The sequence below is a fragment of the Argiope bruennichi genome, chromosome 3, assembly GCF_947563725.1.
Source record: "Argiope bruennichi chromosome 3, qqArgBrue1.1, whole genome shotgun sequence".
NCBI lineage: Eukaryota > Metazoa > Arthropoda > Arachnida > Araneae > Araneidae > Argiope > Argiope bruennichi.
The window spans coordinates 126,475,671-126,494,028 of NC_079153.1; the positions used below are offsets into that span (position 1 = coordinate 126,475,671).

General features: G+C 30.3%; 1 protein-coding gene across 5 annotated transcripts in view; it reads left to right on the plus strand.

The window, feature by feature from the left end:
• The window catches only part of LOC129963701 (uncharacterized), a 54,584-nt gene that overhangs the window by 20,289 nt on the left and 15,937 nt on the right, over positions 1-18,358 (plus strand). For 4 of the 5 annotated variants that reach the window (XM_056078212.1, XM_056078216.1, XM_056078214.1 and 1 more), the window contains exons 9-15: positions 4,519-4,599; positions 6,928-7,048; positions 8,409-8,518; positions 10,062-10,128; positions 11,309-11,415; positions 15,917-15,965; positions 16,055-16,081. In XM_056078212.1, coding sequence (XP_055934187.1) covers positions 4,519-4,599; positions 6,928-7,048; positions 8,409-8,518; positions 10,062-10,128; positions 11,309-11,415; positions 15,917-15,965; positions 16,055-16,081 — 562 coding nt within the window. The remainder of the gene's footprint in view (positions 1-4,518; positions 4,600-6,927; positions 7,049-8,408; positions 8,519-10,061; positions 10,129-11,308; positions 11,416-15,916; positions 15,966-16,054; positions 16,082-18,358) is intronic. The other variant, XM_056078213.1, reaches the window with a different exon arrangement.

Consider the following 18,358-nt stretch of genomic DNA (forward strand, 5'->3'; position numbering starts at 1 on the left):
CAATGTCTTCAACATATCTAATGAAATGTTCATATGGTTAATACCTTCTTAGCTAGATGAAATCCATAAAATAATTTAACCGTAATTGATATACCATATCATTACTTTGATTGCATTGGTAAAAGATTCTAAATCTTAAGGTGCAATGAGAGCTTCAAAAGGTGCTAAGCAACAGCATATCTATTGCTTTTATCGTAGAAAGTCTTCTACTTATATGCATTGTTTGCCATTATTCTATTTTAATCATAATTCAAGTTGAAAGTATGCAGACAGTTATGAGCGATTGAATTACAAGTGAATGAGCCAATGATGGCTGGTCCATTAGGGCTTTAGGGCAGAATCGCCCTGACATTTTTTGAAGTACAAATTAAAAAAGAATTAATTTACTGACCTTCCCATTTTGAGAATCGGATATTCATGCTGACCTTTTCACACTCTGGACCCGATGATCAACGAAAAATGGAAAAACTGGATAGTAATAAAAACGTGAAGAGAAGACAGAAAATAAATCAGTATGTAAGAGAAATGTTGGTCAGTCGACAGCCCACGAAAGCGAATTGGCAAACAATTGAATGACTGATTTGAACTCTGAAACCAGCATTTCCTCTTTCTGAAATTAGAAATACCAGTTACATAATTCTACTAGACTCGCTTTGAAGCGTTGGCAATTTATTCTTCTTCCTTTTTTACTTATTTAAACTCAAACTAAAATTTGCATTCATTCTCTTAATTTCTTTCTTTATTTTTTGATTTTTAAAAATGAATTTCGGTTTTATTTACTGTTGCGTTGACGCATTATTGAGAGTGGCTTTTGAATTTTTATGAACAGGTCATGCTACGCTAAAGCACATGATATAAATATATTTCCATAAAATTAAATAACGAACAAATAATTTCTTCTAAGTTGAAAGCAATAAAATAAAGAATTTACATCGCTGAAAAGAAAACATTTATGATACAAATTTAGGTTTTAATGAAGAGATAAATCTACGATTAAAATTTAATGTATTTCCTAAAATTGAAAAACAAAAATATTAATATAAAATGGGCAGAATCAATAACTTCTAATGGCAAAAAAATATTCTGGTGAAGTTGTTCTTTCATCAATTTCTGCATCTGCAATGATAAAGAATTTATGAAAAACGTACACAATGAAAATTGAATTCGAGACATTCGAGATTCAAACACGTAAAACTCTGAAATAAACTTTGCAGTTTGAGCATATCGGCAACTGTTCTTCAAACAAAAAAATGCTGTCCTTAAGGAGGGTTTTACGCCAATCACTGGAGCCAAACTGACAGGCCACAAACTAATTATCAGTTTAATAAAATGCAGTTTGTTTTGAATTGGTTGATTCTAAATAGAATCACTAAACCAAACAGAGAATATATAACCATCATACATGTTAATTAAATCTATGTGTGGGCAAGGTCGTTGTAAAATATGCAAGGCCTCTCCCTAAGAATTGAAACCTCAATTTGGCCTCCTATTCGAATTAGTATTAGCTACCAGTTTATGATTGGGTGATACTGTATCAACACGATCTTAAACTTCAAGGAGATATTTGTATAAAACAAAATATCGCATAGTTACAATATTTCCAAACCCTAATCCGCCATTCTACTTTTGAGACACTATGTTGTTGTTGTTTCTTATGGCACTTGCCATGAACAAGCCCGCTGTTACGAAGAAGTGATTTCAGCCGGTGGGGGAGCGTCTCTTGTTTTTATAGTAGCGCCAACTAGGACCAACAGTACGACTTTGCTATTCATGCATCATTCATTAGCTTGCAGAACCCCTTTTCACAGGAAGGCACATTCACACACCTCTTAGATAGAACAACGGAAGAACAACCATGCCCAAACCGGAACTCGAACCCAGGCCTCCCAGATCACGAGGAAGAGGCGCTACCCCTATGCCAGGACGCCGGCTGAGATGCTATACACATGTTATATTTTCTACTATCTCTCTATATTATTTCTTGCTAATATATGGAATAAAAATATTTCTAGCCCATTTTTTTGCAATTATTAAATATCAAGCTTGATCAAATTTTTCAATGAATAAATAAATATATTTTAACACATTTTTGAATTCGAAATGAATAAATAATTCAAATTCAGCTAATTTGTAAATTAGCTGAAAGAAAATAAAATTAAGCTTTGAACATGAATAGAATTTTCTGAACATTATGATTTAAAAATGTATTTAAAAAGAAAATATTAACATTTTAAAAATTAAAAATAAAAATATTTTCTTAATAAATATGATGAAACACTTACAAAAAGAAAATTAAGTCCTTGTCATCAGCCTTTTAAATTTTATAAAAGTCTACTTTTTAATAACAAATTACAAAATTAAAATTAAGACCCAAAGTTTTAGGCATTGAGAATTTGATTTGAGATATCAATCTTCTGGGCTAATATTTATTAATAGATAGTGTTTTGCAATTTATTGATGGTGAAAGAATAAGTTATCTACTGTATCAATTACAAAAGTGTCAGGTGCAATTGAATATCAACGGGCCGCGGTGACCTGGCGGTAAGGTCTCAGCTTCGGAACTGGTGGGTTTCAGGTTCGTGACCCGATTCCACCGAAGAATCGTCGTGTAAGGGGGCCTGTTGCACGTTAAATCCGTTATGACCAAACGTCTTTACACTGGCGTGGTGTGGTGTGGAGAGGGGAGTGCCAGTTCAGGTGTCGTCCTCGTCATCTGACCGCGGTTCAAAATGACGAGGTCCGTCCCAAAATAGCCCTAGTGTTGCTTTAAACGGGACGCTAATATAACTAAACTAAACTAATTGAATATCGACAACAGCCAGTATCAAATGCAGCGAAACTGCTCTCAATCCAGAAAGTATCAATAGTGCTTCGACAAAAACGTATTTGGTTTATTGAATTTTAATTTTTTTCCTTAAAATTTGTTCATCGAGAAAGAGACAAGTTGATGATTTTCGAAAATGTTATTCAAATGAAAGTTTTTATAAAGAGAGATCAAATGTTATTAATTATTACACGTAAAAACGAAAAGCATTGCCGTTCTTCAAAAAATCGCATTTTAAATGTACCAAAACTTGTTTGTTGTAGTTGTTTCTTATGGTACTTGCCATGGACAAGCCCGCTGTTACGAAGACAGCGATTTAGACCAGTGGGGGAGCGTCTCTTGTTTTTCTAGTAGAGCCAACTAGGGCCAAAAGTACAACTTTGTTACTCACGCATCACTCATTCGCTTGCACAACCCCTTTTTACAGGAGGGCACATTCACACATAGCACAACGGAAGAACAGCCATGCCTAAACCGGGACTCGAACCCAGGACGCCCAGATCTCGGGGAAGACGCGCTATCCCTTTGCCAGGACACCGGCTTGAAAGCTTGAATACAAAAAATATAAGTCACTCTTTGAGGGATTTAAATGCTATTCGAAAATCACCAAATAGGAAAACTTAGTAGTAATGAAAATTTTATATCTAAAGTTATTCTAAACATGAATGGTAATGTAAAAAATGCATCATTTTGGTTCCCATCTTTAGTTTGTGATAAAGATTATGCATGGACTGTTTAATAGTGTGAATGATTTACGTCGTTTTCCTCAAAAAATAGAAATGCTTGAAAATTCTTAAAAACTTATAAAGAATAATAGCGACATTTGGTCAGAATAATTTTTATATCTGGTTTTGAAATTTAAAAATTTTGACTACTGATGGGCTAAATATCATTTAAAAATACAATTTCTTGTTAAATATTTTTGCAGCATTGATAATTTCTGAGAAGATTAGTAGCCTATGGAATAACTTCAGAGTTAAAGAAAGAAATCCATGAGATTGTGCAATTTTCGATTTAATTACAGAGTTTAATTATATTATGAATAGTAATAATTGACATTTAAAATAAAATTATTTTAAAATATATTCATTTTTAAATATAATAGGATCAGGAATTAAACTCTTTAAGTGGGTGTAACGATACGCCTTTCATTGTGGTTAGCGTTATCATCGACTCTAATCAGGACTAGAGAATGCAATTGCAAGATTAAATGGCAGTGTTTATCCTTGTCGATGATACTCATTTCATTTGAACATATATTGATTTTTTTGGCACAGAAATATGTAAATATCCTTGCCACTCCTTATATTTTCTAAAGTCCAGATTTAAGATAATTTTTTTCAGAAAAACAATTTTTTCGATGATATGAATACGTTTATTTAATTCTTCTAAGTTTCTCATTTACTTGATTTTAGATAAAAGCGTGTCTATATAATGCGGAATGAATATATGGTGGCATCAGTGATCTGAAGAAAAGCCGAAACATTTCACTTCATTTTATATGATTCTTCCTGTTATTATTCCAAACTCATGTATATCATGTTAACTACTGTACGCTAATATTGTGTGCTCCTGTGAAAAGTTTTATTACTGCATATTATTACTTGCAAATAATTTTTTTGTAACTGATTGATTTAAATAAAAATAATATCTTTATTACCCATAATTTTACCCATATATTTCCTTTTTTGCAGAGTATACCCAAACCAGGTGTATCTGAAATAGTAAAGCTTTCTCACGCTGAAGTCTATTCGTATCAAAAAAGTATATCTGAAGTAAGTTTTTATTTTCAACGCAAAGAAGGATTCAATATATATTGTTTATTTTCAGGCAGTTGGTCATTCAATAATGGAAATCGAGAAGTAGTTGAAAATTCTTACATAAAGACCGCAATAAAATTTAAGAAATCAGATTATGCAGCGATTTTTTTGAGACGATATTTCTATTGACTATTATTTTACAGTTATTTATGGGATCGGGATATCATTGGAGACATTCATTATATATCTGGTCGTGGTGTTTTCATATCACATGGTGTATTAATTTATTTAGATTCTTAAAGTTATTGTTTTTAATATAAATATAACTATTTAATTATTGTGCTAATGCTTCCCTTGATTATTTTCATCAAATTTTTTAAAATCTGGTAATTATTTGATAATTTACATTTCAAGTTCAGTTTAGTTTAGTTATATTAACGTCCCGTTTGAAGCAACACTAGGGCTATTTTGGGGCGAACCTCGTAATTTTTAACCGCGGTCAGATAACGATACCTGAGCTGGCACCCCCCTCTCCACACCACACCAGCGGGAGGACGTTTGGTCAGGACGGATTTAACGTGCAACAGACCCCCTTACACGACGGTTCTTCGGTGGAATCGGGTCTCGAACCTGAAACTTACCGGTTCCGAAGCCGAGACCTTACCACCAGGCCACCGCGGCCCCTAATTTACATTTAAAATAAACATAGAGAATTACACTGACCGATAAAGAAGTTGTACAAGCAAAAAACAAAGGTCCGATGATGCCATCACGGATGCTTTAATATAAATCCATTTAAAGTATGTCTTTATTGAAGGACCTCATTATAAGATGATACGTTACGTAAACTGTAAGTTTACTTTCTCAATCCATACCACTTAAAATGTCATAAGGAGAATCCGTTAACTTATCCGGTGATTTCCATCCTCGAACTCGAGAGGGCTTCTAGTTGACTGTATTTAAGCAATAAGGAAATGGTTATAATATTTTTTAAAATATTTTTTTTAATTTCTTCCCAAAATTAGGACAAGACTCATTTTATGATTACAGTTTTTTTTTATTGTATTAATATATGAAAATGAATCTTAGAGAAAATCTTTATGTTATAAATTTCGGTTTTAATTTTTTGTTTACATATTTATCCTGTAGATTATAATAACATGCGCCTCTTCCTAATATTGTCATGTAGGTACTTTAGTATGGAACTCAATGACACACACAAGACGTAGAGCTAAACCAATTTATTAACTGAACTCTGAACTAAGAACACAGTGACTGACAAATCTTTTGCTTTTATACTAACATGGAAAGCTCCAGAATACTTTGCTGGAGACAGTTAGTTTAGTTATATTAACATCCCGTTGTAAAGAAACACTAGGCCTATCTTGGGACGGATCTTGTAATTTCGAACCGTGGTCAGATGACGAGGACGACACCTGATCTGGCAGCCCCTTCTCCACGCCACACCACACCAGCTGGATGACGTATTTAACGTGAAACAGTCTCTCTTACACGACAGTTCGTCCGTGGAATTGTGTCTCGAACCCGAAACCCTACGGTTCACAAACCGAAACCTTACCACCAGGCCACCGCGCCCTACACTCTGGAGAAGTAAGAAAAGTCCAGAACACTTGTCTGGTAAACTAAAGAAATGTCCAGAATCTTCTGGAACATGAAATAAAGGAAAACCTAAAACCAAGGAATTAAATATTTACACAGACTGTGAATCGCATTGTCTCTAGCGGGATTCGAACTTACGATTTCTTAATTAAGAGACCATTGCTATGACCATTCGGCCATGGAGAGTCGACTGCCTCTTTTCAATGTGGCAATATAACGAGCACATAAACTTTCTATATTTCACACACACACATACGCACGCACACACACACATACTATATTCGATTAGTTTTAAGGAATTTTTCCTCCAAAATTTTACAAGGAACAGAGATTAAGGAATTTTTCCTGCAAAATGTGCGAAACTTTAACAAACCATTGTACTGAAACCATTGTATAAGCCAATAACCATTTGTATGTTAATAAAAAAAAATGTACTTTCATTAACAAACAAAATACGGACTAAATTTTACGGATACAAATTTACGAAAGCAAATTAAAATTAAATTAAATATTGAAATACAGCAAACTTAATTTAAAATTTGTACTTTAACAAAAAAAGCGTAGACTACACTAAGGATATGTGCTTCAATGCATTTTGAATGATATTTCACCCTAAAATTGTTCAAATTCTATTTTTGTTCATTTTTTTTAATATTCTTAAAACATGATTTCATTCATTTAATTATTTGATTAGTTCAGTTCAATCAGTTGTTTACTTTTCAGCAGCCAGTGTTCACCTACTTACCGGTCAATAATTTCATAGACAGGTCCAGATGGGAAGCGTTCGATGTATCAGCTTGTTTCGCAAATGAGCAAAAGAGAAGATTTAAGTTAAAGGTGGAAGGTAAATAAATACTTTAAAAATTTTTCTATAACTTAATTTTTTAATTTTATATATTTTGTTTGCAACAGGGCAAATAGAAAGTGTTTGAAATTATTAAATTAAACTCTAGAAACTAACTTAATGGTCAAAGTTCAATTCCATCAAGTAATCATCTCCGATCACAATGGAGTTATTTCAAAAACATTTTTACTTTGCATATATTTTGGCAATGGTTTTACTTTCTAATACACGTTTACAAAGAAAGGATATCTTAATCATTACAAAAAACCTGGATGGAAAAAAATCGGCACTAGTTAAACGGACAAAATTTGGTAGGGATATTTACTTGAGAAGTGTATATTTCCATGAAATTTGTAACACATTAATCAACGATAGGCCCTTATTTCCGTCCATTCATGGATATTCGAATATGATAAAAACAAGCAATAGCAATCTATATTTATATGAAATCTGGCACTTGGCGTTGTTACTAAAATTTTATAAATGCATTCGATTTTCAATTGTCAAAGAATTGACTTTTCGCTCATTTTTATGTTCATACGATGTGCACGTGATAACTTAAAAATACAACAAGATTAGCTGGAGTGGTCTACTCAAAACTTTCACACGTATATTCGTATAAAAATGCTGCATAAAATTATGGACCTTAGATGTTGTTGTTGTTTCTTATGGCACGTGCCACGGACAAGCCCGCTGTTCGAAGACAGCCGATTTAAGCTTAAGGGGGAGCGTCTCTTGTTTCTATCGTAGCGCCAACTAGGGCCAAGAGTACGACTTGACTACTCACGCATCACTCATTTGCTTGCACAACCCCTTTTTACAGGAGGGCACATTCACACATCTCACAGATAGAACAGGACTAGCAACCATGCCCAAACCGAGACTCGAACCCGTGACGCCCAGATCACGGGGAAGACGCTCAACCCCTATGCCAGTACGCCGGTAACTAGAGCTTTATTGTAGAAAGATTAATAAAATTCAGCGGATAATTGCCTCATCAAAATGAATAACTTTTGTATTTGTTCTTTTAGTAACTATCACTCTAGAAATTGAGTCGATAGCCCGACACACAAGCAAAAATTTCGTAATATGTTTTCGAGTTTTGTTATTCTATAGTATGGTGGCTTGGTAGTGTCTCGTCGAAAGGTCAGAGTTTTGAGATTGGATTCCATGGAAGATTCTTCTACATATTCAAATTTCTCAGACAAAAATAAATAAACCCAATCATTTTTTCATGTCTATAGGAACATTTTTTAAACTGAAAGAACTTTGTAATGAAATATTTATTATATTTTTTGTAAGAAATGAATGGATGAATGAATAAATTTAATGTCTTGACGTTCATATTATATAATTTCAGGTCCTCCAACAGCGAAAGATAGTAAATTATTTCAAGAAATTCTAAACCAGTTGTATGTGAATTTGATTCGAGCAACCAATATATCTGCTATTAGACTGAATGACTTAGCTGTAAGTAGTTTTAAAATACATTTATTATTATAATTTATATCCTAGCTTTTTTATTTTAACATTGTTCATTTTATCATATTTTTTGCAATTCACATATTATTAAAACCATATTGATTAACCAACTTTAACCAAATTGCATTTATAAGTCATAATGTTATGTATTTTTACATAAACGGTTTGAGAAAAATGTAGGAAAATTCGAAAGTAGTATCAAATTTTAACACGAAAACCATGCATCTCTATCCGATTAAAGAAATTAATTACGAGAAAAGGCAGATTAATGCTACATTTTGCTGCTTTATGAGATCAACACTGGAAGAACCTCGTAACTGAATGTAATAATGCAATTAGGAAATAATCGACAAATGTTCATTTTAAAGTATAATTGATTTTGATAAAAATTGCAGGGAACTTTCTAATTTTTCGTTTTCTTTAAATTAATTATTACATTACATGCGAAGCCAGTTATGCAACGAGTCCAATTTTGTAATGAAAGTTCGCGTAATGAATTTCGCTCTTTTACAGTAGCGAAAACTAAAGACGTAGTGCTGATCCTTATTATTCTACTGCATACAGTTTTGAACTACTGATGATGATCAGGACCATACAAGAGACGTATATTGTCTCAGAATTTCTAAATCACAATAGCAGGAGCAACTTTGTCTAAAGACGACAAATTTAAAATTCACCAGGCGGGATATTACTTTTTGACCGATTTTACAGTGAAGTGCGATACTATTAATTTTTGTTTCATTTTCTGGGTCTTGTTGAATCCAAGAGAAAATATAACAGTCTGTTTTAGTTGGCTAAATCAAGAACTTATAGCTTTAAAATTGCTGCCTTTTTTTCTCGTGTCAGAGTAAAATTCGACTGCACTATTAATGCAATATCTAATTACAATATTTATTATTGACGTAAATCAGACTATCGGATTAGTGATAGAGCTGGATTAATAGAGTATTTTAATTGTGAAACATACAATATATACTTAATATTTCAAGAGCTGAGCAATAATATTTATTTAAATTGTAGGAAGGTCATTATATCGGCATGATGTAACTCATTTTCCTTTTAATACTCTCTACCTGCCCTTTTAAGAATGTCAGATAAGTGGAGGGTGAGGATTATTGAGAGATTATTGTATGTAAAGCATTACGGACAATTTTACAAGTATTAAATTAAAACATTGTAAGCGAATTTAATATTTTCTCCTAAGAAATGACTTTTCTCATTAAGAATCTAAATATCAGGATACACTCTGGTTCAATCCATTTTGATAACTAGAGTTAGACTACTAGTTAGTATATTTAGATACATAATGTTTCTCATTGAAATTTAAATTGGTTCAGATGAGAGACTTGATGGCTATCTCGAACAATTTTGATCAATTTACAAATAGTTTAGCTAAAAAAATAAAAAGTTTCACGAATGGAGATATTCTGTTTCAATTTTAGACATATTTTTCAGTTCCTCTTTTATTCTTGCTTTATGTTATTTTATTTATTTAACTTAATTGGTGAAAAACTGTCATTTATTTTCTTAGTGCGGGTTCGATGGTGTAAGAATTGTTGAATTCAGTGGCTTGCTGCTAGATAAGCCCAAAGTTATAAGTAAGTGGAGAAGAGATTCTGTTTATTTATATTTATCTTATTATTTAAGTCTTTATAAATAATAAAGAAGAATATGTGTATGCATGTGTTTTGGTGTTCAAAAAAGTATTGACCGTTTGCCAAAAAGTTGCCAAATTTAGCGCAAGTATACTTTGAAGACTAGAAATTCAGACTTTGTCGCGATTTTCTTTTTTATTTTGAAATTTTATTTTGAATTTTAATTAATTAAAAAGTAAACGCGATTTTGGCGTTTTCTCCGATAAATACCGAAAATGTTATTGCGCAGATTGATTTCTTCACTATTTTAAAATTTAAAAATATTTTTTAATGATATCAATTTAATTATCTTGCCTAATTTTCTCAATATTAACAATGTTTTTAGATATATATTTTTCGCATCATTTTAACCATAAATTTCATTGTTGAACTGAACACTCAATTATTTAATAGCAGGAATTTTTCCCAATTGTTAAATGTTAACGAAGAAGGATTCTATCAATTATTTGCATAATTTAAGTAAGGAATAAGAAAATGAAGTTGCAGTACCAAGGAAATTAGAAGATAGATTATCCAGACAATTATGTTTTTAATAATCCCACGATGTCATGAGATTTTCTTTATTAAAATAGTTTAATTACGTAGTGAAGAGAACAGATGGAAGTCTATTAAAAGAATCCGGCGTTGATGTCTATAATAAAGATTGGTGCTTAAAATGTTTTGTTGGAGGAGTTAGCAATATAGTTATGCATAAAAGATTTAATTGGTAGTAAACACAACCATTATTTTCAACAAACCAACCAGTTAATAAAAACAATTGATTTGCAATAAATGCCCCCTAAGAGGGTTAGAAGTAATTAATTCAAGGGTATTAAAAGTTATTGTAAGAAATCAAATAACCAAATATATCAGAATTCTCCATTTGTAAGTTAGCAAATTTTAGCAGATTTTCTAGAAAAAAACAGAATGGTGTGAAATTATTTCAGTCATTTTTTTTATTATAGAAATCCTACCTACAGAATAACACGAATAATACAGATTTATTTTTAATTTTGGTTTAAAATGTGTCTATTTATTTGATGTTTTTTAGCGTGGAATTTTATTTATTTTCGTAGACATTCATTTAGCTTTTGTAAGAAACTATTGCTTTTAGTGGATTTTAATTTAATATTTTTTTAATTAGATTCTGATGCGGGAAAATCTGAATTAGACTTGAATGAAGCGTATAGAATGATTGACTATTTAGCCAAAGATAGGAAATTATCTTTGAGAATAAGCAAGGACGGACAGGTAATGAACTTAGTGTCAAGATTAGTTTATAAAGAAATTATCGCATTTTGATTTTAAAATAAAAGAATCTATATCATAAATAATAAATAATTTGTCATATTAAATTATAATATTAATATGTAAATACACGATAAAAGAAAATAATAATATTAATAAACTAATCAATTTAAAATAATATTTTTAGTATTGAAGAAATTAAAAAAAAACTTTGTTTTAAAAAAAAATAGAAAAGTTCTAGGATAACTTAACTTAGTTAATTTATATAGCCAGTGTATATATAGCAAATATCTAATTCCCTATAGAAATCCGAATTCCTGAATATATTTTTTCAACTTTTGCTGATAAATATTATGAAGCTAAATAAAGATTATGTCCCCATTAAATAAATATTTAACATTTTATTATTTAAAAATCCTTTTTTCCATTTTACCTGCACAATTGTTGTGTAGGCAGAATAGCATAGATGTGTTATTTTGCATACATAGCAGCTTACAGTTTATTAATAACATAGATATTTAATAAAATAATTTAAAAATAACCAAAACATGGAAAGAGATACATTTAAAAAAGATTATACCTAATTGGCATAAAGAATTTTTAACTTGATAATTTTTTAAATATATCCGATTACTTACAAAGATGATTTAAAAGTTTATTATTTGCTTTTATGAGTCGATGAACAATGAGATTCACTTTTGAAAATGGCTGCTTTTATACTCTGTGTGTTGCAAATATATTTTTAAGTTTCTGCTCACAACGTTTAACCAAACTTTGTGTCATTCAAAGCAAATTATTTATAACTTATGGAAAAACAGTTTTATGCCTCTTTTAAAAACCGTTTTTAATAATTTGCAATTTTCACCAAATTTTGAAATATTAAAACTCTTTGATATAGCATATTTATTTTTTTAATAAAAAGTGAAGTTGCGGACAATAGAAGAGTTATAACATTTTATTATATTATAATATTATTCAATAATTAGATTATACTATTATTTAATAATTATATTATGTTATTTCATATGTAAAAACTCCTTTGTATTAAAAATATTAAATTATATATATACATATATTTAAAAGCTTTTGTTCACGAACACGTTGGGATTCCGACAATAATAATATTAAATATATTTTTATTTTATGACATACGACTTTTATGTATTATAGCTTTCTATAATATTTGATAACTTCAATCTTAGCTATAAATATTTGCCATATTATAAATACTCACAGATTTTGCTCACAAATATTGATGTACAAGAAAATTTTTAATAAAGGTTTTGAAAAATGAATTAAGGTTAATTTTCAATTAATATAAAGCATGAAAACAATTTTATTTCTATCTATAGATAGATAGATAGGTATGCTTATTATTAAATACATAAATACTGATTTGAATACATAAATATTGATAAGTATTTATGTATTTAATATGCTTATTATTTAATGCATAAATACTGATATGTAAAGATATGATTATAATAAAGCATATCTTAACGTTTTTAAGATATGCTTTATTATAATCATGTGAAAGTGCATATTAACATTCAAGGTTCAAGAATATTTTAATTTATATGCTTCTTTAAAATGTCGGAAGAAACTTACCGAAATTTTGTCAACAATTTGAAACAATTTGGAAGAAGTAGCATATTTATGCACTTATGAATGGTAGCAAAATAAATCGCAAAAACAAACTATGTATCGAATTTAAACAAAATCTTTTAAAATCAAAATAATTGTTTTTCTATTAAAAGGGAGAAAAATGGAATAAAGATTCTGTGAAACCCTATCTGAACCAAATGATCTTCTATGCTTCCTTATTAGAATTCAAGGCGCACAGTCTAAAAGATTCCGAGTTAAGGTAGACAGCATATTAATTGAAACAGATGCAAAAAATTTCACATATGTAGTTTTATTTGTATTAAGTTCACATTCATGAATGGCCTAACAATTTAGTTGAAAATATGTTTAATGATATCCCGTACACGCTTTGATGTATGGGATTTCACTTATTAAGAATAAAAATTTTTGATGTCGTCATTAAGAAATTGAATTTTTATGAGATTCTCCATTATTTTCTTTTGCTGAGTAGTCCATCTTATTCACAAATTACAAATCTTTTCCTTACATTATTTTTTAAAATCAATTTAAATCATTGCATAAGGTAAGATGTTTGAGATCCTCCAATGAATGTTTGCATAAAAGGCACAATTTTGTTTTATAATGGTTTTTTTTTATAGTCAATTTTGTTTTATCCTTCATCCTTCTATCAACTGGGGTTTTCAGGTCCTCTAAATGAAATATAAACCTAAAACATTTGCTTTTGAGAATGCTCAACTGTTTTATTAAGATGTTGCTCTCGATGGATTTCTCCAGTCCTTCGCCTTGTAAATGAAGACAGAAACTTTTGCACTAGAAAAAAAAATCTTGCATAAAACCTGTGGTGAAAGCTTATAAGCCAGTTAACAGCTACGCTACCCTAGCAATTACTTTTGAATCATGGTCATGTTACTAGGCTGCGAATCACAAGGTCCCAGGTTCTATCCTCGCGCATAAAAATATACCACATTGGTGACCCGGACGTGATCCTTCAACCTTCGTACAGCTATTGTAGCGCCATCTACCCACATCAACCCAAAGTCGTCAGATTCACTTGACGCATCAATCCAAAGTCGTCAGACGCAGCAACAGCAACCACTCACCCACACACGCTCACCATAACACTTGGTGCTGTTCAAATGGGTACAGGCGCATTAGAATCAACAGCTAATACATCACCACTCAACAGCCATATCGTTCGTCTCACCTCCGACTCACTGGAGGGACAGTCTGTAGTGAAAGCTTATAAGCCAGTTAACTGCTACCCTAACCGAGGAATTGCTTTTGTATCATGGTCAACTGGGCTGCGAACCACAAGGTTCCAGGTTCTATCCTCGCGCATCCCAATCCGCCACAATCGTTTTGTTTACTTTATTCTATTCGTATTCAATCCAGGATTGATTTTTCTTGGCCAACCATTCTCTTCATTTCAAGTATTAATAACTGTTTCTAAATGAATCTACTTATCCATCGCTTTCTTTCAATAAGACTTCGTGTTAATGAATCAATGCTCATGCCAGCAGAAATTAATTCTTTCTGATGATTAATAATTCTTTCTATATTTGTCTTATACAGATGCATTTTACTGCTTCGTATAAGACACTTATCTGTCCATGGTGTTTACCTACATTTGCATCCACACTTACTTTTCCGTTTTAGAAAAATTGTCCTAAAATAATTTTGTTGATAAATAATTCTTTCAATACTGCATTTTCATCTCCAAGGTGACCATAATATTCCTCATAATTATACAGTTATGCTGATTTAGGATAAGAATTCTAATATTTTTTCTGGGAGTAATATCCATTTTCTTTTCACATGCTTGAGAAACAGACAACTCATACCATCGATCACTTGTAGCAAGAAATGAAACGCAAATGGAACAAAAATACTCTACATTTGACGATCATGTTACCACATCGATTTAGACTAGTCAAGGCCAATCGTAGCAAAATGTAGCTGAAACTAGTTTACAGAGAAAATCCCTGTATTTGAATGGAAAATGAAAATTATGTCAATATAATTTGCTCTGTATTATTGATGGATGAAATTTAGCATGTGCTCCTTATATCAGATATGTTGTATTATATTAATATTAGGACCAAATCCATCAATGGAAAGAGATTTCTTTTTGTGCTGTGAAGCTAGACAAAATGAATTATATTTACAAAAGCCTTTTTAACATCCACATTGCCATTTATGCTGAGTGAAAATATCTACATTTCTAATTGCTCACTTGCCTGTCTCAACTTAATCAAAGAAAAATATTACATGCATTTAATTATTCTTTTTTTTTTTTAGAGCTGCCATGCGTTCATCAAAAATATTAAATGCATTTCTTTTAATGGAAGTTATCATAGCTTAAATTAAAATTAATAACTCAAAAATATAATGGAAATTCAAGAAAAATAGACGGAATATACAAACTTCGTAGTTGATTGTTAGTTTTCCCTATATTTTAAAGATGATGTAAAAGTAATTTTCTTTGGATTATAATTTGTACAATCCTTGCCGAATACCTTGCTGTAGTTACAACTGAGATAAATCATCTGTGAAAAAGGTCATGTTGGGCAAATTTAAAATATTCCGAATGATACCAATTCAATAAGATTCTTAAAAATATCAAATATTAAATGATGGCAAGTGTACACAAGAATTTGAAAATAGACGAAAATGTCAAAGAAAGAAAACTTCTGAATTTTGCTTTGTTATATTTTGAAATGACAAGTCCGAACATGTGGAATTATTAATTTTTGATATTAAAACTAAGAAATGTTTTGTTGCAAATTTTTTTATATTTTACTAGAATAGAAAGTAGTAATATATTTCTAATGTAAGCAAATATTTAATTAATTTTAGTGATAGTTAGCAAGAATAAAAATATTTAAACTATTTTTTACAGATTGTCGATTATAAAATAACTTCAATTGAAGACATCAAACCAGAAGAAGGTATGTTTATCCGAGATTAAATTATTATTTAATCTATACTAAATTTCAAAAGACTTTCCAACTTAATTTTGTATCATTTCCTTTTTTAGAGGAAGACAAGAATTTATATTCAGGAGGTAAATATATTGAACTATTTTTTATCTTTAACATAATCCAGTTTTATTGAAAAGCAATTATTTGATTTTTTAATATTTTATATATGTAGTGTAAAACTTTGAATTTATCATTTTTCACATCGTTTGCCTCTAATTATACGTTTTGTTTTATTTACTTTAATTTAAAAATGTATTTTCTTTGTTACATAATTACCATTTACATTTTTTTCTGATTATTTTCAGTCCAGTTCAAGTAATTAACTATAAATATTATCCATATATATACAATTAATTATATTTCATAAATATTATATATATCTTAAACAATGCCCCATATTACATTGCCAACTTTAAGTTCTTATATTCTACTTCTACTGGACAGAAAAAGAGGCGTATTATAGTTGATTAAAATAATCGAATACAATGTAAATTAGTATTATGATGATGAAAATTCTCTTATCGTTCGATGAAAATTTATTTTCTTTCAACTATTTTTTTCATGTTTTGTAACAGGGAGCAATATTAATGAATCAAATTGAGAAAATGGAGGGGGGGGGGGGCAGTGATATGTCGGAATTTGCAATATTGTGAAATTATCAGGTAGCTACCGTAGGAGTGTGAATTGATACATTATCGTGGTCAAAGAGCTTCTTTTTTTAAAATGCTAAATGAAGTCGCTTATATTTTATTTCGTTATTAAAGTAATATAGTAGATAATCATAATATTATAGGATAAGGAACATGGTAAGCTTATGTATGATACCACATCTTTGATCCAAATTAAGTAATAATGACATTTATCTCAGAAAATACGATTTCGCAAATAGTCTTAAGAGTCCTGCTACTGATATATGTGTAAATATTCAGCAAAATATTTTATAAATGATCATTTAAGATGCCCAAAGCTTTAACAGTTTCACTCTTTCCTCATCACTAAATACATCATGAATATTTTTAATGATGTCTTGGGAGTAACCCCAACAAGGTTCCCTAAACGATTTGCGCAACAAGTAGTTATATGGATACTACGAAAATTACCAAATCACTTATAACCTGTTTTAATTAAACGATCAGAATTGCCAAAATGTTTTTCAAACTTTTGGTTTGAATCGAAATTTTACAAGATTGGGTTCCCGGAGTCGTTCTGTCTTTCAGAAAATAATGCTTTTTCATAAACGAAATGCTTTCTCATTCATCTTTCTGAAATCATGGCAATTAACCGATTCAAATAAATGTACTAATAGAAATATATTTGATATATTTGAATGGAATTTTTTGTGATATCTTTCTAGAGTTTCTGGCAATTAAAATTAACCTAAATGTGGTCTAAGGGCGCCATATTTTAGATTTTGCACGAACTCAACCGATATTATGTACTTTAGTGATAGTTAGATAGAACTATACTCGGATAGTTTAGAATTAAAATTAAATTGTTAACGTCATTAGTAATAGAAAAGATTATAGGTGCGTATTTTTTCGACTACATTTTATTTATTCTTGACTGCACTAGACTTCATAGCTTATACGACTTCTTTCTAGAGCAATTCCCATTTGCGTGTAACTATTGTATTTATTTTTCACATCGGAGCAGAAATCTTGTTTATTTTCTTTTCTTGATTGACCTGGTTTTGGAGCATTCTGTGAGCTATGAAAAGGCAAACCTCGTACTTTTGAACGATGAATATATAAAGAATGTAATATTGTACCAGATGATTTTGACCACAAATGATACTTTGATGACAAAATTCATTATGAACAAATTTCAGAGCACTTCAGAATATAAAAGATTTGAATTTACTTACCTAATTTCCCAGTTCATAATTTAAAAAGAAAAAAAAAAACATCAGAGGTCATATACCTTTATTACAATCCCATCTTACTAAATCATCTTTAATCTTTATAGGTGCTATAAAGTTATATTTAATACTTATAATTTTTTGCTTCGAGTTTGCAGGGCATTAAGAAAATTTTTAAACAAGTAATTAATATTCTGTATATTTTATATACTACTGACTGTGTGTACTACTGATGATATTTCTGTTTTGTTTACAACTAATTGCTCTCATTCACTGACTCTAAAAAGATCAGAATTTTTTTTATCTGAAATTATTGTAATAATGTGAACATGAATGTAAGCGTTTGAACTAATTATAAAACTTAGTACATGGAAATAGAATTTATAAATAGGATCACTAGCTATCTGTATTGTTTTGCACTTTTGCTTCAAATCTGAATCATTTTCAGATTGCTTTGAATAGCTACTTTTTTCTCATGTCAGTTTTAGAAGAATCTTAATTT